At 34.7% G+C, this 27,953-nt stretch overlaps 1 protein-coding gene and 1 pseudogene across 11 annotated transcripts; both read right to left on the reverse strand.

The window, feature by feature from the left end:
* Positions 1-27,953, reverse strand: part of LOC141390741 (aquaporin-like) — a 434,687-nt pseudogene that overhangs the window by 66,369 nt on the left and 340,365 nt on the right.
* LOC141390737 (uncharacterized) lies at positions 4,545-27,127 on the reverse strand. Of its 11 annotated transcripts, none has more exons than XM_073963677.1 (4): positions 27,099-27,127; positions 5,608-5,802; positions 4,935-5,534; positions 4,545-4,869 (listed from the first exon to the last, which is right to left on the reverse strand). In XM_073963677.1, exons 2-4 carry the CDS (start codon positions 5,697-5,699, stop codon positions 4,584-4,586), a joined length of 978 nt encoding a protein of 325 aa, XP_073819778.1. In that variant the 5' UTR covers positions 5,700-5,802; positions 27,099-27,127; the 3' UTR covers positions 4,545-4,583. The 11 variants fall into 11 exon arrangements, with proteins under 11 accessions (XP_073819778.1, XP_073819782.1, XP_073819783.1 ...); XM_073963681.1 differs by having other exon boundaries at positions 5,608-5,735; positions 27,079-27,127; XM_073963682.1 differs by having other exon boundaries at positions 5,608-5,735; positions 26,992-27,116.

A 27,953-nucleotide genomic window follows, 5' to 3' on the forward strand; every position in this document is an offset into this window, starting at 1 on the left:
CTAGAGGTATATATAGATGTTCAGGTCACATTTTTAGCTTTTTGTTAGGATTTCACGATTTCCCTGAAAACGGGGACTAGAGAAAATCTTTTAGCTGTGAAAATTCTCTACAGGAATGATTTTCGTAATTTTTTCCTAGGTTGTATCATTTTCGAGATATACAAGTTTAAGCTTCGTTCCCGTACTTTTTAATAGTAAAACTCGTAAAATAGAGAACTGCAAAAAATTTGTTCTCACACAAAAGTTTTTTGAAATAGTTCGGGAACGGAAAAATGGAAAATACGTCAAAAAAACTGGAACAAATGTCAAAGTCGGCGTATCAGCCAATCAGACGCCGGCAACCATGTTACTATTTTTTTACTCGACCAAATTTGTCGTGTAAAAAGTTTTTAAAGAGAGCGTCATTCAGCGCCATTTTTGTTTAAAGAGAAGTGAACATTTTACAACAATTTTGTGTACGGGAACGCTTTTTCGAGTAAAATGTGTAAAAGTCGTAAAAATGGAACACAGCTTTAAGTTGGGAAATTGCAGTCATGACATTGTTTTATAAGGATGCGATACAATACATTGTCCCAATTTGAACTTCTATATCTCATTAACGGTAAAACCTATGAAATCATCATAAGGGTGAATCTTGTAGAGAATTTTCATAGCTTCAACATTTGCTTTAGTCCTATTTCGATAGGACTTAAAGTTTCCAAGCAAAATCGCGAAAACCTAAAAACCCCTAAAAATGTGAATTTTGACCGCGATTTATTTAAAAAGCGCTCCGACGATTACTTTGTTTTTTGATTTTTCTCATCTATGAACATATCGCTCATTTACTCAAAGAGTACCAAACTCCTAGTAAATGAGGTGCAACTGGTTGAGTTTCTGAGTTGTCTGCATGAAAGTTTGACGCAAAATAAAGTAGAAGTTATAGAATAATTATAATTCGGTCAGCCAAAAATACCTGAAATCGGACTGTATAGTTATCTTGAAGTTATACCAAAACGTGGGCCCATGTCTACAACTTTTTTGGTTATTTTTATTTTTTCGGAAAATTTAGAAAAAAAACTTAAAAAAGCCTGCAATCGGTGGTACCATTATATGTGGCTATGCTAAATAAATGGACATTTGTCCGAAATTTTTGGTCGAGAGAAGACCGAAAATGAAGATAAAAACTTAAAATCAAAAAGGTGGACCTATGTCTACAATTTTTGTTGGAGACGTTTTCTTTTTGACCACTTTGAACCCTTTATTCCAAATTACAGCAAATCGTTCTGAAAATGTAGATAAAATCGTCAAAATACCTGAAATCGGGCGGTACCGTTATATGGGGGCTATATCAAAACGAAGAGCGATATAGCCTATCTTCAAACTTGAACTGCCTGCAAATAAAAGACGCACCCAAAATTCCATCGTCCTCTGCACGTGTGATTACCACCGACGACTGATGGTCATATCCCGCCTGAATCGCATATGAATACGAACCATTTGACGGTATACATACAAAACAAGGGAAGGCCAAAACTACGATGGAAAGACCAAGTTAAAGATGATATCACAAAACATGACAAATTGGAGAAGTAGAGTAGAATATATGTGCGTTTATGTCCTGCTTATTAAATTAAACGTACTACCTTCGATTTTAAAACAATTCTGGAACAGCCCTTAAACACCACTTAAGCCAGTTTTTTATACCCTCCACCATAGTATGGAGGGTATATTAAGTTTGTTTTTCCGTTTGTAACGCATTGAAATACTCATTTGCGACCCTATAAAGTATATATATTCTTGATCAGGGTAAAATTCTGAGTCGATCTGTGCACGTCCGTCCGTCCGTCCGTCTGTGGTAATCACTCTAGCATCCACAAAAATGGAGATAGAACGCTGAAATTTTGGGAAAATGCGTCTTTTGTTTGCAGGCAGGTCAAGTTCGATGATGGGCTATATCGGTCCACGTTTTGGTATAGCCCCCATATAATGGTACCCCCCGATTTACGGTATTTTGCCGTTTTTAGCTACATTTTCAGACCGATTTAGCTATAATTTGACATTTAGGGTTCTTAAGTGTGAATAAACTTATATAACAAAAGTTGTGGACATAGGTCCACGTTTTGGTATAGCCCCCATATAACGGTACCCCCCGACTTACGGTATTTTGCCGTTTTTAGCTACTTTTTCAGACCGATTTAGCTATAATTTGACATTTAGGGTTCTTAAGTGTCAATAAACTTATATAACAAATGTTGTGGACATAGGTCCACGTTTTGGTATAGCCCCCATATAACGTTACCACCCGGTATTTTGACGAAATAAGTCGCATTTCTAGACCGAATTAGCTATAATTTGATATTTAGGGTTCTTAGTGACCAAAAAACTTATATTCGAAAAAATTATGAGCATATGTACATGTTTTGGTATATACCCATATAACGGTACCTTCTGATTTTCGGTATTTTGAGATTTTTACCTACATGTTTTAACCGAATTAGCTGTAATTTGAACATTTGACATTTGAAGTTCTTAGTGGTCACCACACCTCTCCACCAAAATTGTCTGAAATTTTGGGAAAATGCGTCTTTTGTTTGCAGGCAGGTCAAGTTCGATGATGGGCTATATCTGTCCACGTTTTGGTATAGCCCCCATATAACGGTACCCCCGATTTACGGTAGTTTGACGTTTTTGGCTACATTTTCAGAACGCTGTAGCTATAATTTGACATTTAGGGTTCTTAAATGTCAATAAACTTATATAACAAAACTTGTGGGCATAGGTCCACGGTTTGGTATAGCCCCCATATAACGGTACCCCCGATTTATGGCATTTTGACGTTTTTAGGTACATTTACAGACCGATTTAGCTATAAATTGACATTTAGGGTTCTTAAATGTCAATAAACTTAAATAACTAGTGGACATAGGTCCATGTTTTGGAATAGCCCCCATAGACAATACCACCCGATTTAAGGTATTTTGACGTTTAAATTCACATTTCTAGGCCGAATTAGCTATAATTTGATATGTAGGGTTCTTAGTGACCAAAAAACTTACATTCGAAATAATTATGAACGCAGGTCCATGTTTTGGTATAGCCCCATATAACGGTACCTCGGTATAACGGATTTCGGTATCCCCATATAACGGTTTTTCGGTATTTTGAGAATTTTACCTACAAGTTTTAACCGAATTCTCTGTAATATGAACATTTGACATTTGAAATTCTTAGTGGTCACACACCATATAAAAGTACCACCCGATTTTCAGTAATTTGATGATTTTAACTACAATATTAAACCGAACTAGCAGTAATTTGACATTTGAAGTTCTTAGTGGTCACAACACCTCTCCATAAAAAATTGTCAACATAGGTCCATGTTAGGATATAGCTCCCATATAACGGTACCTCCCAATTTTCAGTAATTGGCAATTTTAGCTAAAATTTTTAACCGAACTAACTGTAATTTGACATTTGAAGGTTGTAGTGGTCACCAAACATCTGCATCAACAATTTTCAACAAAGCCCCAATATAATGATACTTCCCGATTTTCGGTACTTTGAGGATTTTACTTAAAATGTTTAACCGAACGTAGGTCCATGTTTTGGTATAGCCCCATAACAAACCTCCCGATTTTCCGTACCTCAGCTTTAATTTTTGGACGAACTTTCTGTAATTTGAAATTTAAAAGCCAACAAAAATTGTGCACTAGCTACAATTTTTAACCGAATTAGGAGTTATTTGACATTAAAGGCTCCCATCAAAAACTGTCAACATAGGTCCATGTTTTATTATAACCCCTATATAACGGTACCTCCCAATTTCTAGCCCACCAAAAATTGTCAACATACATTGTTAGATATAGGCACCATAAAAAAGGGCCTACCGAATGAAACATTTTATGTACATTATCTGACATTTTAACGTACCCACTTAAAGTTGGGGACAGGAATAAAAACTAATTATTCCAATTTAGTTAAGAATATTTTATGGTGGAGGGTATGAAAAGTTCGGCCCGGCCGAATTTAACGCTTTTTTACTTGTTACTTTTATGACGGAGCAATCCGAAGGTATTGTCCGATATAGTCAACCTTCGAACTTGGTCAAGAGATGTGCAAAGGTCAGGTCAGTAATTTACGATATTTTTCGGTAAGTTTTTTCGATAGCAAGAGTGTTGTCAACATTTATTTGAACTTTTCATTCATAATTTTGCGTTTTAATTTTAACGATTTTTGTTGGTAACTCAAAAACTGATTTAGAGAATCGCAATACTGGTGAAAATATTACAAACTATGGACCAAATTGGTTTCTCCTTTCCAGAGTTAATGTAAACACTGTTTTAGCGAAATTGTTTAACTTTTGTGGGGAAGGTAAACGAAGGATACCTTTCTCTTCGCATTCGAAATTTAGCATGCTGTGATGTTTCCTCGTTCCTTAGAACTGCGAAAAAAATTACTTTTTAGTAATTTTAGACGGATGAATTAGTCTGAATTCCAACTATTTATCAATAATAGAAAATACTGCAATAAATCTAATCTAAAATTTTTCGACAGAAGATTTCGTTTTTATTTTTTACTTTATTTTTATTATTTTTTTTTTTTAATTATTTTGAAAATTTCTTATACGATAACTTTTCAAATCCCTCACACATGGGATCCTCCAAATAGAAATGATCAATGGCGCTTACGCGTACCATAACACCTTCAATGCCAAAAATCTTAACGCCAGAGATATCCGATAACACATTTGGTGTGCGCAACGCATAGTCGAAGAGAAATGTACCATCTTTAGCCATACGGAAATGGGTGTCGGTAAATGCCACTGCAATTTTAAATGGTGTTGAAAAGTCCTCAAAAGGAAAATGGCCATCTTTCTCCTCAATTCCAAATCTGCAAATAATATAAAAGCAAAATTCTTAACAAATTCAATTCTCTCATGAACTCCATGTTCTTACGCCATTTTTTCAGGATTATCCTTTTTACTTTGTGTTGGCAATTTCGAATTTCTTATAACCTTCTTTTTGTCAAATCTCATGCTAATGTGAACCTCTTGCCGCTTAATATTCAGGGCATTGCGAAAATGCATTACAAACCTACCCTTGGTATCACCTCTTAGTTTGACCATTAGAACCATAACATGACCCGGTTTAAAGGCTACCGGTATATCATGACTAAAATCTACTCGCTGTTCACTTAACTGTATTGGTGGCCAAGGTCGTGGGAAATATTGTCGATGATCTATTTGATTTATTTGTGACAAATGTCCCATTAGCTTCAACGTGTTCAGTTCCTCAAGCGCTACTTGGTATTGTACAAACATAAATGGTTTACCATTTATGCTTATGTGGAACTTGTCTACATCCATTATAAGATTGATTTTAAATCTCGTAATGAATTCCTCGATATCGTATTCTTTTGTAGCCACCTCCAACCACTTTTTATCGACTTGTTGTTTTACAATAATTGTTTCATGCTGCGTATTGACGAGCATGTGTAATCCAATGTCAATTATGTCACGTTCTTGATAGCGTCCCGTTGCCAAAGATATGCTGAACCTATAGGACAGTTTGTTTTCAATTTTTATTTATTTTTTTTTTTTTTTGTATTTAGTATGGCGAACTTGCTTACCATGAACCATCAGCTTCCACCTCTGCACCAATTTCTAAAATATGTCCAAATTTTAAATTTTCTGCCAGTTTGCCTTGAAATACCGCCGACATCGTTTATGGGTTTTGCTTTTTAACTCTCTTTTTCTTCTAGTTTCCAACCAAGCTTTTAGTATCTCTTTGTTGATCTGTAGGCCTATTCTGTAACTTTTAACAACTTTCGATATTGTTTAAATTTCTTTTGTTTTTGTAACAACAATAAAACAAACAAATGAAATTGTTGTAAAATAAACAATGAGTAAAGTTGTTAAAAGGTTACAGAATAGGCCTACTGAAATTGGTTTTCAAAATTAAAAAAAATATATATATTTATAAATTCACTCAATAATATTGAGTCAACATCTTTGACTCAAAGAGTAGTAAATGAAAAAGAATCACTGTTCTTTGAGCATTTGTTGTTACTTTGCAAAGCTAGTCATTTCCATTAGCGGATTACATTTCTATTACTATTTGAATACACACATACAGTGCTCGACATATCAATGGAAACTTTTCCAGAAAACTAAATATTGTAAATTTTAACAAGGTGGGTGCATTTTGTTACTTGCATATTTTTGCATAAAATAAAAGCTCAATGAAAAATAAATTTAAATTAAATAAATATGTACGCTATACAAAGAAAACCATACCTCCAAAGCTTTTCAAAATTATCTCGACATATTGATATGTCGAGCACTGTATGTAAAAGATACTGCTCAACTTCATTTACTTCCACTATAAAAATTGTGGATTCCTCTAGTGAGTAGTGCGTTTCCCTTAGAGTTAGGTAATCTAACATCATGAAATGTAACGTGTGGTATTAAGTATACGCATTTTATTCAAAGAAAAAATGTGGGCCATTGGTACTGCGAAGTGAGCTAGATAGTTCCATATAGTTCCTTTGGCACAACTCTAGTTTCCGGCATTATTTAACGACAGATGAATTCAAATTTCTTGTTGGTAGAACATTTTGAAATTTCGCTCATCAGTTACAAAATACCAACTTCAACTTCTCCAATGTTTGTCCAGAAAAATCCCGCATAACACAAAAATATATCTCTTTATGTAGGTTTTGTTTATTTTTGTCGGAATTTATTGGGGATTCCCTTCTGTTAATAACGAAAATTAAAAATGCTAATGCGGATGTTGTGTCATTTTGTCGGTTTAATTTATTTCTTTTGATCATTGCAGATTATAAATCGCAGCCATAAACTTTAGCGTTATACACAGAAAAAAATTACCGCATTTTAGGAATAGTGTTCATAAAGTCATGCCAATGTTCAAATTTCTGCATTTCATGAACGCCTTTCATAAACAAAAAACAAGTGAGCAAAGGCTATAGTCGGGACGGGGCCGACCATGTGTTACCCTACACCACTACCCCTGTGCATAAGCTTTTCACTGGTAAACATTTCTTTTAGGGAATATAATCCGAATACCATCAAACATAATATGCCTCTTTCTCTCGGGGCCCATATACGACCAAAATTTCGTGACCATCCGATCAAAATTGCGACCTGTAGCGTGATTGCAAAAAATGGAAGAATTACCGACTATTGTGGTATCTCCCTTGTTTGGCCACCTTCGCCAACCTACTTTAAAGGTAATATTTTCTTCTTCAATTGACAGGCTTTGCCGTTGGAATACCCCTACTAGAAGCCGATATATTCACAAAGAATAAAACTTTGAATTTGTCTCCACATGAGTTTTTCCCCATTCCGACCCCTAAAAATTATCCAACTATCACCACAATCAATAGGCTTATTCCACTGTGGGGCCCGCATCTACCCCCAAAATCTCGTGACTATCCGATCAAAATTCCAACCGGTAGCGTGATTACAAAAAATGGAAAAATTGGATATATTACTGACTTTTGCGATATCTCGGTTGTTTGCCCACATACGCCAACATATTTTGCATCAATATAAAGGAGATCTTTCATTCTACGATTGGCGGGCTTTGTTTTTGGAATACTCCTACCAGAAGCGGAGATATTCGCATAAGAAAAAAACGTTGACTTTTCTCCACAAAAGCTTTTTGCTTATTCCGAATCCTGAATATTATCCGACCATCACCAAACTTGATAGGCTTCTTCCTCTGTAAGACTCGCATCAACTCCCAAAAAATTCGTGACGATCCGATCAAAATTGCGACCTGTAGCGTTATTACAAAAAAATCGGAAAATGGGATGCATTACCGACTATTGCGATATCTCTGTTGTGTGACCACCTACGACAGCCTACTGTACATCGTTGTAAAGTTGATATTTTCTACTTTCCTTGCCAGGTTTTGCTTTTGATATACCTCTTAAAGAAATAGAACTATTGGCTTTGAAATAAAACGACCTTTGCTCCAAATAAGTTTTTGCCCATTCTGACCCCTGAATATTTTCCGACCATCATCAAAATCAACAGGCTTCTTCCTTTGTGGGACCCCCATTAACTCCCAAAATTTCGTGACGATCCGATCGAAATTGCGACCTGTAGCGCGATTTTGAAAAAAATTGAAAAATGGGATGTATTACCTACTATTGCTATATTTCCGTTATTTGGCCACATACGCCAACCTGCTTTGAATCATTGTAAAGGTGGGATATTCTTCTTTCAATGTCAGGCTTTGCTTTTGGAAGATCCCCAACCAAAGATGTGATATTCGTCATTATAACTCAAATCGCAAAAATAAAAAGTTGGGCTGTATTAGTGACTATTGCGATTTCTTCGTTGTTTGACCACCTACGACAACCTTTTATACATCGTTGTAAAGGTGATATTTTCTACTTTCATTCGCAGGTTTCCCTTTTGATATACCCATTATAGATGCGGAGATATTAGCTTTGAACTAAAACGTTGACTTTTTCCCCAAATAAGTTTTTTGCCCATTCCGACCCCTGAATATTATCCGACCATCACCAAAATCAATAGGCTTCTTCCCCTCCGGGACCCTCATGAACACCCAAAATTTGGTGACGATCCGATCAAAATTGCGACCTGTAGCGTGATTACAAGGTTTAGATGGACAGACGGACGGACGGACGGACTGACGGACGGACACACATAGCCAGATCGACTCAGCTCGTCGAGACATTCATTTTGGTATATATAAGTATGGGTCTACGATCATTATTTCGATGCGTTACTAACTTTTTGGCCAAAACCAACTTATAATACCCTCCCCACATAGTGGTGTAGGGTATAAATACTGGTTTCTTCTGAGAGATTAAAAAAACGATTTTGGCGAATTGTTTTGTTTTTATTGAAAAAAAACCACCACACACCACTAACTAAACCAGAGACAAATTTTGCTGCTTTTTATAATGATTTTATTTTGTATTATTGAATTTACCCCCTGCAAACATTTGGAAGTTAGTTGTACGATTTTTTGATCAGTTTATTCTTATGCGCTTCTTTCCGGTGATCTTTTAGCGAATTTTTATATAATTGTCACCCACGCTAGTAATTTGGAATTCGTAGACGATTCTCAAACGTGTTTGTTTATAATCAGACGCTACGACGAATCTTCTGCTATGCTGCTTGGCGAATAATAGATTATTCTAACGATTGTATCTGAAATTGTTGATTTGGTTGCATATAATTCTCATATACACATTCTACATAACTTTGCATGGTAGAACAATATGAGGTAACAGCAATACCCAGCTGACAAAACTGGGCTGTAACGTTAGTGTCAAATTCCATATGACATTTAATATATTTATTTCTATTTTCGATGCACATTAGGGATATATATTGTTTGAGGAAAAAATATATCATTCCGAAAAAAAGTATTTCTCATAAAGACATCTTCATATCAATGACATGTAACCTCCTCCAAGTCCGAACGACGTGCCTAAAACACCGCTTATAGAGGCGGTAAAACATAAAGCCCTAATAAACATGTGCTTCTTTGATTTCAAAAACAAAAGATTGAAACAGATTCTCTTTTTCCAATTAATTTCCAGCGATCCCAAACATTTTTGGAGGAATTCTACTATCTGTGAGAAATAATGCACTTAGTAAAATGATATGGAAACCTTCAAATTGAAAAGTAACGAATTTTTATCCATGTTTTCCAACATATTCAATCATGATTTTTCATTAGTTTTTGTAAATTCCAATAATTTATAGACATTTCCTTATTTTGTTTACATATACAGGTGACACTAACATTACAAACAAAAACAAATTTCTATGTGGTTGTTGTTGAGTTGTATTTGGTGTAGTATTTACTTTACCTTATTTGTTCTACCATGATATCTTTTATATAAATGGGACGTATAATATTTGGTCTGTTCCTTTACTTTTGAAAGTGGTAAAACCGGCAAAAGTAGCTAAAGTTGTAAACTGCTCCCATATGAATTGTATGGTGTCTGAAGTAAAGGAACGCTTTTCGAGTAAAAAGTGGTAAAACTTGAAGATTCTTGCACGTAAAGGAACAGAGCTATTATGAGTATTGACAAACAAAACACATGTCCGGGTTTTACCAAGCGAATGAACAAAGTAAATGAGAGCCATAGTACAACCACCACAACACAATCATAACAGAAAAGAAAACAAAATGGGTAGAAATCAAAGACAACAACTGAAAGAAACAAAAAACAAAGAAGAATGAAACATACATTTCATTTAATTTTTTCTTTTTTGTTTTTTCAAAATAGTCTGGCTTAATCCCATTGTTGTTGTTTTATTATTTTAAAACAACTAATTTATTAGTGGGAAAAGGTTTGGCATTGTTCGCCAAGGGGTAAGGCAGGGAATACTAGTTTCGATCCACGCCACTGGATCTCATCAGTTCCCTTGTTTCTTGTTTGTGGATATTATCCACCGAAGTTTTAATTTTTTCTTTATATTTTCTTCTTATAATCTTCCATATGATTCATCAGCAAATCTTGGTCGCGATTCGCATTGCATAAACACTTACTTTAGGCGCGCTCGCCTGCGACTAATTGATCTTCCAGGAGAATCGCAAATTATTCTTACGTAATAGAAAATGTTTGCAGGGCCGTTTCTTCTAATGATTTTCACTGTAGTTGTTATCGTCTTGTGAGTATAGGAGAATAATATGAACCATATGTACCCAGCAAAATGTTCGATGCCAAAGATGCCATTCAATCATGAGTGCGAGTAATCTGGCATGTCATCTTTTTAGCATCTTCATCGATGAATTTTATATGAGCGTGGACCCCGCGGATGCTATTCATTTTTGGATCCAAACAATGCCATTTTCACCAATGTTTTGACATGTCATTTTCATCAATGCTTTGGCATGCCATTTCTACCAATGCTTTGGCATGTCATTTACACCAACCCTTTGCAATGACGAGAGTTTTAACAACGTTGGTTGTGATTTTGAGTCTCCGACAACATCAAGCCCATGATACTATAAGAAGGTAGCAGCAACTACCGTTTTTGGTAACATAAGATGTCAAAATTTGACATAAATTCAATGCAATTGACACATTATGTTACCATCAGCTGGGCTGATAATGCTACCTTCTTATTGTATCATGATCAAGCCTATTGTAAATAATTAATCGTATATATTTAGAAAAATGTGTATAAATAAAACACAAAATTCATCTCTATTGGGTGTTCAAATGCTGATGAAAAGATCGGATCTTTCACGACTTCCTTTGCATGGGTTCAAATGCTGATGAAAGATCGGATCTTTCACGACTTCCTTTGCATTGCACAGTGGATCCACTTGTATGGAGAAAGTGGTCAAAAATATTTAGAGTGTAAAAATCAAGCCAATCCGCCAGTTACAGCTTTGTGCTGCTCCGAAGAGTGTTTTAAGAAACCACGAGCGTGACATTCTCCCCCACTTTCCCCTCTGGAGGGGGTATACGGTAAAATTTGTTTTAGGCGGTTAATGCAAAATTACAAAGGTCCCGATTACCTTATGATCCAAAAATAGGCTTAGGGAAACAAAACAATCTTCAAAACAACATAAAATCCAACCAATTTAGCGGATTAAAGAAATCAATATTTTTGTCTGAAAATTTGCAAAATTTTTAATATAGATCATATAGCGTTCTTCCTGGAAGGCACTTACCGCCAACCTAAGACTTATTTGGAAGAAGATTTCTTCATCTTGCCACTGATGCCAATTATGTTAATGTACGTGGTCAGATAACAGAGTTATACGCGAATATATCCGTAGAAACCCTGTTATAGGACAGCTTTAGTCAGCGACCCACCATTTATAGTCTGGCAGTAGATGGCAGCTGATTTTAATACTGAATACTCTTAAACCCATGACCTACTTTGGAAAATTATTCCCGAGGTGGGCACTGGTGGGCATCATGACTAAAACCTTAGGTCAAATTTAAGTATATGATCAAATTGACATTACAAAATACACTAAGAAAATATGCAGCTAACTAGAATTCCACAACACGCTAAAACACTGTTTTTTAATGGAAACGAAGCTATTACCTCCTCCTTCAAAATCCACTATAATATTTTGCTATACGCATTAGTTTCGCGATATTTTGAATATATTTACTTGCACTTAAAATATATGTTGTACTCACAACAAAAAATATTAGTCAAATGTTCCGACTTTTGAAGCTATTCTTAAGAAGATCGCGTTCGAATGAAAAAAAACTAATATATAGTTGCCAGATGTTGTACCAAAATTTTGACATTCATTTTTTTATTTTTGACCAATGGGTGGATCCACTGTGCATTGGTTCAAATGCTAATGAAAAGATCGGAACTTTCACGACTTCCAATGCAAAAGATGCCATGAAATCACGTCATCGCATGGAACCCCTTGCTTCAAATTTTGATGGGTACATACATGTTCACACTATCAGCACTAGATTGAGATATTAGATGTGACCTTTATATTAAAGAAATTAAAAAAATTTAGATGCGAACTATATCGTACAGCCAATCACTTTGTTTTTTTGACACCAAAACGCACTGTAGTTGATTGGTTTGTCAGTTGGTATGACCGTGGTACCCTGCAAACATTTTTGAAAAATTTCAATCGCTTAACGATCATCTGAGATTCGCGGGGAAGATCAATGCAATCGCGGAAGAGCGCACCTAAAGATCTTCTGCGAATCTACAACATAAAGTAACCGGAAAGCGAATCCCAAGGAAAATATGAAATTTCTGTAAAAAGTGTATATGAGAATTATATGTATACATCTAAATCAAAAATGTTACTAACAATGATATGTTGCTCCTTCAGAAGAGTAATCGGTTACTCTTTAGGACGATCATTTGATAAATCTCAGAAAAAAATTTAAACAATCGTCAAATGATCGCAGTTGGGAATCACAGATGATTTATCTGATCAAACAATCTTCCAAAAATTCAAAAAATGTTGGAGGGGTAGTTTAGCGTAAAGCAGTTGTATGTATTTCAGTCAAGTTGTGTTTTGTTGATATAGTCTCAATGTGATGGTTAAACGATGGTGGGGAGGAAAAAAACACGTTTAGCTGTATTTCAGTCCGGTTGTTGTGTTGTGGTTTGTTGATACAGTGTCAATGTGATGGTGAGACGAAGAGACTATTCAAAAGAAAAAGAGAACAAAATTGACAGCATTTTCCAAACAAGAGAGGAAAAATGAGAGCAAATAATGGGAATGTAGGGAAAAATTTGAAAGTGATTTTACATCTCATGAAAAAATTGTGGCTTTTGGGATGGATGCAAGAAACTGTACATGTATCTTATGTGAGGTATCTGTACAGTATGAAAAAAACTACATCACAAACGAGAATATGTAAAAATTCTTGAACTTTTTTCTGTGTATCGCCAATAGAAAACCTATCTAAAACAAAGAAGAGCCAAGGAAAGCGATGTGCCAACAAATTCTGCCAACAATTCATAGATCATTACACCCAACAGAACCAGGCCATGACAGCCAACAGCCGTTATCTCTAAGGTAAGAGCATCGAAAGCTCGTGGCCCCAATGAAATCTCTATGACCTATCGCCATAAATTAGCGTTTATTTTAGCATGAATAAAGCATATGTATACAAATAAATGTTTGTTCCAAAAATAAAATCAAAATGTTTCTTTATAAAAAAGTTCAAAAGGCATTCAGAAATCTTAGTAGCTGCGAAAACTTTTTCCACAGAATCGAACAAAAACATGCATTTTCGTTATGGTCACCGAATTCGGAAAGAATTTTCTAAGGAAATTCTAATTAGAGTTTCGCTAAGAATTAGATCCGAATTCTGAAGTAAATTCTTGGAAAATATTTAGATTTTCTGACAGAAATCGGTACGTTTAATGCGATTTTTGTGGAAGATTCTAATTTCAAACGTTCTAATGATTTTGCCTGTTGTTATCATTTTGTGATTAATAGTAAATTAATGTGCACGGGTATGTTGAAGCTGTCAACACTAGCTTGAATAATTATTTGTTGCATGTATATTAAAAAAAAATTAAAAATTTTATATGCGAATTTTATAACTAGCCATCGTAAAACAAATCCCTTAAAAATCGATTAGAAATCGGAGCGAATTATTACCGACGATTCTTCAGAAAATGTGTAGAAACTTTTAAACAAAAAACTATAAGAAAATCTGTACAATTTCTAGGAAAATATTAGCGATTTCGGCAAATTTCTAAAAAATATTCAATTTTGGAAAAAAAATCGGAAATCAGAGCCCTCGGAAAAATTGTTAGCTGGGTAATTTCACAATTAATCCACACACCAATACAAATAAACACAATCAGCTGGCTTTATTAAGAAACATTATAATTACACCATGGCGGAATAAGAAGGTATTCATTCATTCATTCTTCTACTTTACATGACCACTACACTACTACGGCTACAATTTTTTGAGCTACTTCAACCATTAAGTTTTTTCTCTAAAATAATTTTTAGTTTTGGAAATTTTGAACTGAAAATATACATACTTTTTTTAACAAGTTGTCTAAAAATATTTAAAATTTTTTGGTTTTAATACTCTTTTTGAGAGGAACTTCAAGTAAAATCTGAATTACTTCTTTATGACATGTCATTTGATTAATAATAAATAATAAAGGGTATCGGAATTCTGTAAAATATATCTATATATATAAAAGAGTAAAGTGATGATGTGATCTACAACGCCCAGACGAAACGGCTGAAGCTAGAATCCCCAAATTTTGTGTGAGGATTAGTCTTGGGGCAAAGGTGCTCGATAAGGCTGGGCTTTTGGAAATTCGTCCTAGAAGGGTACGAAAAGTACTAAAATGTACTAAAAATGGTCAAATTTGTGTGGGGGCGACTAAGAATCAACGCCCAGACGAAACGGCTGAACGGTCTTGGGGCGAAGGTTTTTGGAAATTCGTCCTACAAGGGTGCTAAAAGCACTAAAATGTACTAAAAATGGTACCATTTGTGTGGGGGGCCGACTAAGAATCAACGCTCAGACTAAACGGCTGAAGCTAGAAGGGCGAAGGTGCTCGATAAGGCTGGGTTTTTGGAAATTCGTCCTACAAGGGTGCGAAAAGCACTAAAATGTAGTAAAAATGGTCAAATTTGTGTGGGGGGCGACTAAGAATCAACGCCCAGACGAAACGGCTGAAGCTAAAATTCCCAAATTTTGGGTGAGGATTAGTCTTGGGGCGAAGGTGCTCGATAAGGCTGGGTTTGTGGAAATTCGTCCTTCAAGGGTGCGAAAAGCACTAAAATGTACTAAAAATGGTCAAATTTGTGTGGGGGGCGACTAAGAATCAACGCCCAGACGAAACGGCTGAAGCTAAAATTCCCAAATTTTGGGTGAGGATTAGTCTTGGGGCGAAGGTGCTCGATAAGGCTGGGTTTTTGGAAATTCGTCCTACAAGGGTGCGAAAAGCACTAAAATGTACTAAAAATGGTCAAATTTGTGTGGGGGCGACTAAGAATCAACGCCCAGACGAAACGGCTGAAGCTAGAATTCCCAAATTTTGGGTGAGGATTAGTCTTGGGGCGAAGGTCCTCGATAAGGCTGGGTTTTTGGAAATTCGTCCTACAAGGGTGCGAAAAGCACTAAAATGTACTAAAAATTTTCAAATTTGTGTGGCTGACCGGCTAATAATCAACGCCCAGACGAAACGGCTGAAGCTGAAAACCTGAAATTTTGTGCGAGGGTTAGTTTTGGGGCGAAGGTGCTCGATAAGGCTGGGTTTTTGGAAATTCGTCCTGCAAAGGTGCGAAAAGCACTAAAATGTACTAAAAATTGTCAAATTTGTGTGGCTGACAGCCTAATAATCAACGCTCAGACGAAACGGCTGAAGCTAGAATCTTGAAAATTTGGGTGAGGGTTAGACTTGTGGCGAAGGTGCCCGATAAGGCTGAGTTTTTGGAAATTTGTCCTAGAAGGGTGCGAAAAGTACTAAAATGTACTAACAATGGTGCTTTTTGTATGGCTGACTGATTAATAATCAACGCTCAGACGAAACGGCTGAAGCTAGAATCTTGAAATTTTGTGTGAGGGTTAACCTTGGGGCGAAGGTGCTCGATAAGGCTGGGTTTTTGGAAATTCGTCCTAGAAGGATGCGAAAAGCACTAAAATGTACTAAAAATTGTCTCATTTGTGTGGCTGACCGCCTTATAATCACTGCCCAGACGAAACGGATGAAGCTAGAAGCTTGAAATTTTGAGTGTAGGTTAGTGTTGGTATGTAGGCGTTAGATAAGGAAATTCGAACTGGAAGGTTACGAAAAGTACTAAATGGTACTAAATGTGGTACCCTTTGTATTAGGCAAACGGGAAAAGGTAGAATTCTGAAATTTGGGATGAGGGTCACTGGTGGAGAGTTAGAAAGATGTACCAAAGGGTTTTTGGAATTTCGCCCTAGAAGTGTATGAAAAGTACTAAAAGTTATAAAATTTAGTACCAGTTGTATATTTTGAACGGCTATAGCTAGAATCTTGAAATTTGGTATGGAAATAAAGGATGGGAGGTGGTGTTTATGAAAGGAAATTCGTTCTCATGTGTACGAAAAGTACTAAAGTGTACTAAATTTAGTACAATTTGGATTTGAGTGAACTGATAAAGCTGGAAACTTGAATTTTAAAATTAAGACTACTATTGAAGAGTAGGATTGAGATATGAGGGTTATTTTTGGAAATTCGTACTTATTCGTACGAAAAGTACTAAACGGTCGTGAATTTGGTACAATTTGGATTTGGGTGAATGAATAGAGCTGGAATCCTGAAATCTGGAATTAAGGTTACTGATGGAGTGAAGGATTGAGGTAGTTTTGGAAATTCATACTTATGGGTACGGAAGGTACTAAATGTATTAAATTTGGTACAATTTGGATTTGGGTGAACAGATAGAGCTGGAATCCTGAAATTTATAATTAAAGTTACTTATGGGGTGTAAGATTGAGGTAGTTTTGGAAATTCGTACTTATGGGTACGGAAAGTATTTACTAAATGGTACTAACTTTGGTATACTTTAGATTTGGGTGAGCGAATAGAGCTGGAATCCTGAAATTTGGAATTAAGATTACTGTTGGACTGTAGGATTGAGTTAGTCTTGGAAATTCGTACTTCTGTGTACGGAAAGTACTAAATTTGGTACAATTGAAATTTACGTGTACCGATAAAGCTGGAATCCTGAAATTTGGAATTATGATTATTTATGGAGTGTAGAATTGAGGTAGTTTCGGATGTTCGTACTTATGGGTACGGAAAGTACTAAATGGTACTAAGTTTTGTACATTTTGGATTTGGGTAAACAGATAGAGCTGGAATCCTGAAATTTATAATTAAGATTACTTATGGAGTGTAGGATTGAGGTAGTTTTGGAAATTCGTACTTATGGGTATGGAATGTACTAAATGGCACTTAATTTAGTACAATCTATATTTGGGTGAACGGATAGAGCAGGAATCCTGGAATTTCGAGTTAAGGTTATTGCTGGAGTGTAGGGTTAAGGAAGTTTTGGAAATTCGTACTTATGGGCACGGAATGTACTAAGTGGTACTAAATTGGTACAATTTATATTTGGGTGAACGGAGAGAGCTGGAATCCTGATATTTAGATTACTGTTGGAGTGTAGGACTGAGATAGTTTTGGAAGTTCGTACTTATGGTTACGAAAAGTACTAAATGGTACTTAATTTCGTACAATTTAGTTTTAGGCGAACGGATAGGGTAGTATCCTGAAATTTGGAATTACTGTTGGAGAAAGTTATTGAAATTCGTATAATTAGTGTGTGAAAAGTACAAAATTGCAATCAATTTGGTATTGGGCTAAGGAATAGGTATATTATCTATTTGACAGGTTTATTTTTAGAAGTGGTCGTACAATAAATGTACTAGGAGTATTAAGTAATACTAAATATTGAAGCACTGGTATTGGGTGAATCGATAATTGAAATTTGTTGTGAGGATCACTGTTGAGATTGGATCGGAATTAAAATCCACCTTTAAATGTATGAAAAGTTTCCACATGTAATACTATTGACATTGGGCGAACAAGTAGAGCTAAAACTGTAACAAGCTAATGAGCTAAGGTTCTGGATTCTAAAAATTGTACTGAATAATGTTCTATTGTTTCTATGTTGACGCGAATTCGGTTTCTAAATAATGTAATAATTGTTTCACAAACATCCCAGACGGGACGGGAGACTTCTCTCATATCAATGAGTGCACCCCGATTCATATTAGATCAATAATATGGGACGTACTGATTATCGCCGAGTCCGAACGGCGTGCCTTACGACACCATTTGTAGAGAAGTTTTACATGACTGAAATACTCAGTAAATGTCGCCAACATTACTGAGGGTTATTTTGCAACCGTCAAAAAGTTGATGTTGCCTGACCGGGGAATCGATCGGTTTTCTACATTTTGATATCACAAATTCCAAAATTCGGACTGAAATTTAAAATGTAGGTCGCTGTTAAAGTGTAGAGGTCTTTTTTTTGAGATTCGAACAAAACATGCACGAACAGTACTTGAAAGAAATTAAATATCAATTTAAATAGCTATAAATACATAAAAATGTTCAGTGTTCACCATATTAAATGTTTATTTGAACATTATTTCTTTTCCGCATACGAAGTAGCGGGCATTTTGCTAGTAAAAAATATTTTGAGCCTTTAAAATTACGTGTTGTGTGTTCTGCGGATTAGAAGTGCATGAAATGGCATGTCTAATGGATAAAATGTACGATATATCAAGGGTTTCCGTGGAGTATATCTCGAAAACCAATTAGAAAATTGTTTTTTTATTTATTTATTATTTATTTATTGTTGTGCGTCATAAAGTGCTATTATATGCTTACCTACCTGATTTTTTTTCTTATCATTAACAAGGTTGTAGCTGAAAACAACCGTAAACGAAATTAATGCTCAAATATTGTTTATATCCTTTAGGCTAACGATAAAAATGTACCTCATCGAAATAATACTATTTGATTCCTCATATGTTTTGACGAAATCTGCTTTAATTAATTTGAAGTCGATTTAGACCAGTAGGCCTATTCTGTAACTTTTATCGATCGAAAAGTTGTTAAAATTTCTTTTGTTTTTGTAACAACTACAAAACAAACAAATGAAATTGTTGTAAAATAAACAATGAGTAAAGTTGTTAAAAAGTTACGGAATAGGGGGGCAGTTCGTCCGTCTGTCTGGCTCGATCGCATGATAACTCTCGAACGGATTTGGTCCACCAAAAGCTCCAAATCTTACGGTGCACTATGGGTAATTTAGCCTGTTTTTGAGGCAAAAATTAATGGGCTTTTTATACATTCTTAATGCTTTATATGCAAAAGTAAGCTTAAAGAAAGAATTACACAGTAGAAATCGGATATAGCGAAAATCGGTTATAAGAAACTACGTTTATAATGAACAAAGTTTTGTGTTCCCAAAGAATTTTTCCTAGTATTTTTACACAAATTCAACTTCTTAAGATGACCACGATTATAACGAACAACAATTGTCACCTTGCGAGGACAATTTCTTACAATTTGTTAGGATTTAAAAGTAAGCTTTAATAATATTTAAAGGTAAGCTTTAATCAGAATATTACAGACGGTTTTAACGAACGGCGGATATAACGAACCAAATTTTGTTGTTCCTACCCCCTATTATATTTTTACCTATTTTATTCATTCCAACCCAATGAACGCGGTTAAAACAAAAAAAAGGTTATAATGAACTCAAATATATTAGTCCGCCAAAAGATTTTTATAAACATTGATATGTTTAAAATATTGATTCGCGAAGACATCTTCATAAATATTATTTTTTTAAAAGAACCAAATAAACCGCATAATCATGATCCCTAGTTAGAACGTATTACAGATATAATTAACAAAAATGTTGACCACGACACCTCTGTACATTTTTACAATAAATGGTGAATTTTTCTTTAAAGAAAATGTCTTTTTAGTTGAAATCGGATCCTTTTTATTTTTAGTATTTTCTTCACCAAATCAAAAATTAAAAAAAAAATCTGCAAGGAGGGCACTTTCAAAAAAGTGATATACAGCTGTGTTCAAAATAATAGGAGTGCCCATACACAAAATGGAATGGTCCAAAAAACATGTTTAAACTTCACCATTTTCGTCCATTCTGCATTTGTTTAACATTGTTGACATCCCAACTGTTAATTCATTAACAGAAATGTGGCAATATGTTTTAAATTATTTACTGTTTACACCAACATTTTAAATCGTCTTAAAAAATTTTGTTCAAAAAAAAGGAGTGTGAAAGAGAAAGGAGAATAAAACAAAATTTATTTGAGTTTAGGACCAGAATTGACAATATTTTAGTTATTAGTAGTGAATTTAATAGATTTGAAGGCTGTTTGAAAACAAAAAAGGCATTTGGATGTGGCCACAATCAGGATATTGTCCTTGCAGCAATTTTCCTATAATTTGAGCATTTATTGGGAAATCGATGAATTTTATAAACAAAACCTTTGTTGATTAGAGTTGTTTAACACTCTAGCTGTTACTTTGTACAATACATAATTATTGGTTCCCCATAAATTTTGTGTATTTTGATCCTTGAGCCAAGCTTTAGCCAGTCTCTATTAGACTTTTATGTAAGGATTGACCAAAAAAGCGTATCTATAAGGCATTAATTCCTCGACTAAATAATGTTTTAAGGCCCTTAGCATCTTAACTACACGCAGAACAATTATTTTGTTTATATTTCAAAAATTGGATGATTGGCAGATATGAGCCAGTTTTCTACACGCTTTGTTAAAAAGCTAATTTTACGGAAATACTTCTGAAATTGCCCTGCGAATATGTTTATTAGGTATCGCATCGTATAAAACACAATTTTCTATGAGAACTAATCTAAATTAAGTACTTTTGAACGAAAAACGTGCTATTATGTAGAAAAATATAGTACGGTGTATACCAACCATAGAGTAGTCAAAGCAGGATTATCACAAAATGGTGTAAACCTAATTTCAACCGTTCACGCTTTAAAATATTTTTGGAATAGAAGAAAAATTGATTGTGTACATAAAGCTAACATCCTGAGGACCTCATAATTTTATTTGGTTGAGGAATAAATGACTTATAAATGCGCTGTTTTGGCCGATCCTTTCATAAAGGATTAATGGAAACTGGCTGAAATTTGGTTCATGGTTCAAAATACACCAATTTATGGGATACGAATCATTATGTTTTGTTTGAGGTAACAGTCAGAGTGGTTAACAAGTCTAATCAATAAAGGTTTTGTGTATAAAATCCACTGAATTCCCCAATAAGAGCTTAATTTATTGGAAAAGTCGCCACAAGGACAATATCCTGTTTTTAGGTACTACCGAAAGACTTTTGTTTAAAAACAAAAAATCAAATATATTGTATTTAGTACTATCAATTTAAATATTTACTGTTTTGGACGTAAATTCAACTAAAAATATTTTTATTGTCCTTTTTCGTCCATACTCCTATTTTTTTGAACAAAAACTTTTAAGACGATTTATAATGTTGGTGGAAACAGTACATAATTTAATAAAAATTGCCACATTTCTGTTAATGAAATAACAGTTGGAATGTCAACAATGTTAACCAAATACAAAATAAGCCAAAATGGAGAAGTTTAACCATGATTTTTTTGGACCATTCCCTTTATTTTGAACGCAACTGTATGTAACTCAAACAAGTAAGAACGGCGTTAAGTTCGGCCGGGCCGAACTTGTTATACCCTCCACCACAAGTTGTATTGAAGTAAAATGGAATAATTACTTTCCTTTCGTGTATGAAGAAGACTTAATACTAAATTTCAGCAATTTCGGTAAAACAATGTGAGGCACCGTTCTGTGGGGGCTATTTCAAATCGTCGATCTCAAAGAAGACTAAATACCAATATTCCTATATTTCGGTAAGAGAATGTGGCTAAAACTTAAAAAATACCGAAAATCAAGAAGTACGCTTCTATGGGGATATAGAAAGACGTGGACCTATACTGATAAAACTCTTCTGGAATATTTTATAACTCTTGGAAGATTAAATAACGAATTTCAGCCATTTCGGTGGGATATTGACGTAACAATCTTCAGTATTACGAAAATCGGGAGGTACGTTCTAAGGGGGCTATATCGAAACGTGGACCTATACCGACGAATTTTAGTCGGAAATGGGGCAATATAAAAGCGTGGGCCTGTACAGACAAATTTCTGGCGAAAAGTTTTATATCACATTGAAGACTAAATAACAAATTTCAGCCATTTTGGTGGAATATTGAGGCCACAACGTTCAAAATACCGAAAATCGAGAGGTACCAAATATTGACTCTCTATCTTTAAAATTGCGAGCTGTATCTTTCTTTCAACAGACAGACGGACATGGTTAAATCGACATCGAATTTTATGCTGATCAATAATATATATATATATATATATATATATATATATATATATATATATATATATATATATATATATACTTTATAGGTTCTCCGACGAATATTTCGATGTGTTACAAACGGATGTGTTATGGTGGAGGGTATAAAAACGCAAAAAATCGCACTCTGGTATATTATGTAGTTGATTCAGAGCCCTTTTTTGAAGATATTCCCGGTGTCAGAATTTCAGACAAAGTTGGACAATTTTATAAAAGTCTATAATACCAAACTATAATTTTGTAAAAAAAAATTCTTAGGTTGATATGACGATTTTTTCCGCTGTGACAAACATTTTGAAGAATATTATATCTTAAATCAAAAAGTACACACCGCCACCAATCCACTGAATATCATATCTTTGTATTTGATTATTACCAAACTCTAACAAATTGCGTTTAATTTCTGTCCTAAGTTTTAATAATTTTTAATATTTTTTATTTTGACCTCGAAATTTTGACTTTGACTTTGAATTATACCGCGAATTTTGAACATTTTTTAAAACAACTTGCATATCCCTATAATTTGACATGTTCTTTCTTCGAATCAAATTATAAAACTCGCATTATTAAAAGTGCAAAAATCGACTTTTTGCGGTGGCCAACTAAAATGACGGCTTAGTACGATAACTATCAAAAACGTTTATTGCTAATTCAGACAACAATATTCGAAGGCTTTTCAAATAAGAATATTCCAAGGAGTTTAAAAGCGACAAAAAGCAATAAAATATTTTTCATTCATTGCTATAACTTAAAATAAAAAGTTTTAACAAAGTATTGGAATTGAAAATATAAATACTACAACAGAGGTTCTCCAAAAAAAAAAAGATTTCCAAAATCCATGTTACAGACGATATTTAAAAAAATTGTTCAGCTATTTGAACACTGAAAGTCTTTCGATAGCAAAAACGTGGACCTATGTATATTAACAATTCTCTGCGGGAATTAGAATCCAAAATGAAAAACAAGACCTAATGTGGTTCAAAATTCTAATATTCATTTGAAAGATTTTTTAGTTATTGCGTCAATTCTGTTGAGTAATTTGGTTAACAACTTGAAAATACCGGGCCGAACTGAACTGAACTGTCTGATATGGTTCATCTTCAATTCTAAACATCTAAGGACATACTATGTTCTAAATTTCAAGCTAATATCGTCGGTGTCATGCTTAAGTGTTCCATACGCCATTTTTGACATTTTGAGATAAAGGTACCTTACAAGGTTTTGAACCATGTTCTTTCAGATTTTTTGGTCGGTTTTTCTCTATCTCTTATAGTTTCTGAGATATTCAGATGCCAGTATGTTCCATATCCGCTTTGTGACCCAAAAAAATCTTGTCGTTTTGTTCCATATCCATAAAGCCTGGCGTATGGAACAAAACATCTTTGAACTTTTTAGTTCCATATCCATGTCGTTTGGCGTATGGAACAAAAAGAGACAAAAACGAATTGTTCCGCACCAAAAATGATGGCGTTTGGAACAAAAATTGCCCATTTTTGCCAAGTTACGGAAAAGTGTGGCGTATGGAACAATTTTTTTTAAAGGACTTGGTTTAAAAACTGAATAATAATAGTTTCTGAATCCAAATATTTTTGAATATTGTATTGTTATATGAAAACGAAAATTTATCAATCGTTTAAATAAAAAATCCCTAGTTTAAAGACAAAATTTTGATGTAAGTCCACAAAAATGTACGCAAAAACGTCCATTCGACTTGAAGCTTACCGACTACAAAAATGGTATTATAAGAAAATCGCGTTTAAATGTTTTATGTTACCTTAGAAATGCACAATATCAATCTGTTTTGCCCGATCGAAATTTTTACCACAAAAAATAGTGATAAGTGGAAGAAATCCCTTAAATAAATGTTAAGGAAACCTATAATAATGGTCCTTATTGTATTTATATGAGAAAAATATATGTTTCACTTAAAGTCCTGATTTTTAAACTCCACAGTAGCACTTCCTATAAGGGAGGTGGAACACGATTGATAAAAAGTGTTTTGGTTGAAATGTGACAAAACGTGTTCCATGTGACACAAACTGCCAAAAACATGAAAAAAGATTCCATGGAACAATTCAGCAACTTTTTGCAATTATAAAAATTGGCCATAACTTCTAGACTATCACAGATATCTGACTAAAATAAACTACTGATATATTCTATGAGTTTAGTTAAGTAGAACTGAGCTCTTAAAGTATTGGATTATTGCACCATTTTTATCCTGTATGGCCTTAAACATTAACTTGAGTTTTTCTCGAATCAGGCAAATGGCGTATGGACCACTTAAGCATGACACCGACGATATCTAAAATATAATAAACTCTATCTATTGACATTTTATACTTTGTGTCAATATTGCATATAAAATCAACTAAAAAAACATAAAAATAGTTTTATATAACGCTACACAACGATTTTAACTTTCATGATTTTTGGTCAAGGTACCCCCACTCCCCACCCTTCCTCGAAAAGAAATCCTGCATACGTCCCTGGTCATAAATATTAGTTCTTTATTTTAGCTGTGTTCCTTTACTTACCTGAGGTTACCATTTGTTACCATTTTTAACCTGCAAAGCGTGCCTTAACCCCAAAAAGTGGCAAAACTGGCAGCAATTTTTAAGGGAGTGAGAGAGGAGAGAGAGCACATATGCCATTCTCTTCTAACACAGGCTACCAGCAAAATTTCTGCAGGTAAAAAATGGTAGAACTGATTTTTCGACTTTTGTTTGACGATTATTTCACAGAGAAGGAAAAAATGGGCAAAAAAAAAACAGAAGAAAAAGTCAAACGCTGACAAAACTAAATTAAAAACAGTGAAATAAAAGACGAAAATTGATTTTTTATGTTTCTTTTTTGACATTGCTACCAGATCTACCATTTTTTCGTTCCTTTACTTTTCTGGTTAAAATGTTCATGAGAGAGCAATTTTGACACTTTTCTCTTTTACCACTGTTACCACTAAAAAAGTAAAGGAACAAAGCTTTTATAAATCATACATACAAACATACTTTTGTTCCCATACACATTCGCGGTGCACCAATTATAACATTTCTTGATCATGTCTGGTATGACTTTTTTGCATAAACCTTATTTGACTGATCACAGGACATAGCAAATGGAGATTCCAATCGTGGGGTATGCATTCCACTAGCCAAATTTTGCTAATCAACTGATGTATGCTTCTTATCACCGGCCTTGAACAGTTCGACATGCACATTTAATCTCCTTGTTTTGGATTGGTTCTGGGTTTCTTCATCATCTTTGCAGGAGAATGTACATGACCATAATATTCAGTCTGGTGTTCTACACTCTGGTAACATGTTCGGTCTTCATTCTGGGGCCTAACTACGACATTCGATTCGATCGAGTATTTGTTCGTGAATGAAAAAATCGAACTATGAAAGCCTATTCGCCCCACCAAATGCACATTTACTAAGGTAGATGCATTAGCAATTTGTTACATCAATGTCAAAAAGTTTTACAAAAATAAATCATTTCGTACATTTTTCTAGCACAACTTCATTCCGAAATTATTACCCGAAGTATTATTCAATGATTTCAACAAATATTTACATTTTTCGTTAATAATTTTATTTTTTTTGTTTAAAAATAAACACATTTTTACCATCGACTTCTTAATGTTCTTTGAAGAACACGTAGGTTTTCATAGTTCGATTTTTTTATTCACGAACAAATACTCGAATCGAATGTCGTAATTAGGCCCCCCTTCCTTTTTTCTCTTGAAAATAATCTTCTCCCGATATTTCCTCTTAGCACTTCGTGTTCCTGCTGACTGCAGTATTGCCCTGTATGCCGCGTTCTTCGCTTCGGTAGCTGTACTACACTTCTAACCGTACCACGTATTTGCAGATGGTAGATTTTGGTACCCAATTATAGCTTTTGCGGCAGTTTGGTGGTGTCACAATTTTCTACCGCATGAGTAGACAAAACGGCGATAGAAATGCCCTTAAAGTACACTTAAGCGAAAACTTTGAATTTTTGTGAGGGGGTACCCACAGAAGTTGTCTAGAAAAGCCTTCTTGCAACTTGATGTACGTTTAGAAGTGAACATCGGATACTCAATTCGCATGCTATCGAGGTTATCAGTCATTTAGGGGAGTATGGACTTGCCTCCGAAAAAATTTACTGTCGTAATAAGGGTCGGAATACTACCTGTTGTAAACAGTTTTGAAAAGATTTGATAACTGGTCTTAAAGTATACATTTGCGAGCAATTGCGAAATTTTGTGTTAGAGGTATCTGAAGGATTGAGGTATGTGTAGTCCATATTTGGAACTATAACATCAATTAAACATTTTTTGGGAAATTTGGACCAACGTGTTTGGTATTTTTGCCACACACACTGTTTCACAGGTATAACTAATTTGTTTCTTCTGCTGAGGGGGGTATGGAAAATTCGATCCGGCTTAACCACGTTTTAAATTTTCGGCATGGTGAAGAATCATTCTTAAGATTTCACAATAACTTAAATGAACTATTTAATGACTTGGTAATAAGTTTCAATGATTACAATGAACACTTTTTGTTGATATGTACAAATACGAGAATATCACTTCAGCATCGCCGCCGCCGTATTTGCAAAAAGTATGATTGATTTTTCTAAAACAAAAAAAAGTGACTAACGTAAATATTTTTCTAATTACTTTCTTTCACGACGCCAACAATGCAGGCACTGATAATATTCAAGTCATGTCGATGTATGATTTATTTTTACAATGTTTTTTTTGTATTTTTTTAATCGCTATGAACCATATTTGTTAAGCCGATATTTACTCTATTGGCAAAAAAGCCAAAGAGAAAATAAAAGGTATGGAACAGCTCTTGAGTTTTAATGCTACCAAGCTGTTTAGCAGTTACTCATCATATTCACACACCCTAAAAGTATGCTTTAAATTAATGTTGTTTGCCTTTTGTGAAACTATGGATCCGTCCGATATTCCGTCAAGTACAAAAATTATAAACCAGGAAGTCGTCAGCAGATAAGGCCAACGAGAAAGCAAATCGTTCCAATCTTCGCAGTTGGTTTCCCCCAAAACTACCGAAGCATCAATAAGATTTATCGGGTGCAGGTAGAACTTCGTGTGAAGAATGACGCGCTTTGTATGGCAGCCATTTTCAATAGCCAATTGTTACGATAAAGAATCAAAGTATTTCTTTATTCGGATAATAAAAAATAAATAAAAAAAATTGAGAAAGCTGCAAACTGCCAGCGATACACCTCCAGGGCTATCGGGATGTAGAGATAAAAAATCTATCGATCGATCACCCCTCCTTGGGGAACTCCCTGTTTCACACTACGGGTTTTGGACTTCTTGTTTCTGAATTCAACAAACGCTGGAGAGTAGTCTTCTCTATATCCCCGAACAGCTTGAAATCCATATTGATGTTGGGCAACTGGAAAACACCTCTAGGATCTTTCCTACTGGTAAGGATCGGCCAGTACGATTCACCTCTGCTAGCATACTTGCCAGGCTTCAGTAGCGGGACCACACTGCCAA

The sequence above is a fragment of the Musca autumnalis genome, unplaced genomic scaffold (assembly GCF_047663935.1).
Source record: "Musca autumnalis isolate F117 unplaced genomic scaffold, ASM4766393v1 scaffold_1, whole genome shotgun sequence".
NCBI classification, from domain to species: domain Eukaryota; kingdom Metazoa; phylum Arthropoda; class Insecta; order Diptera; family Muscidae; genus Musca; species Musca autumnalis.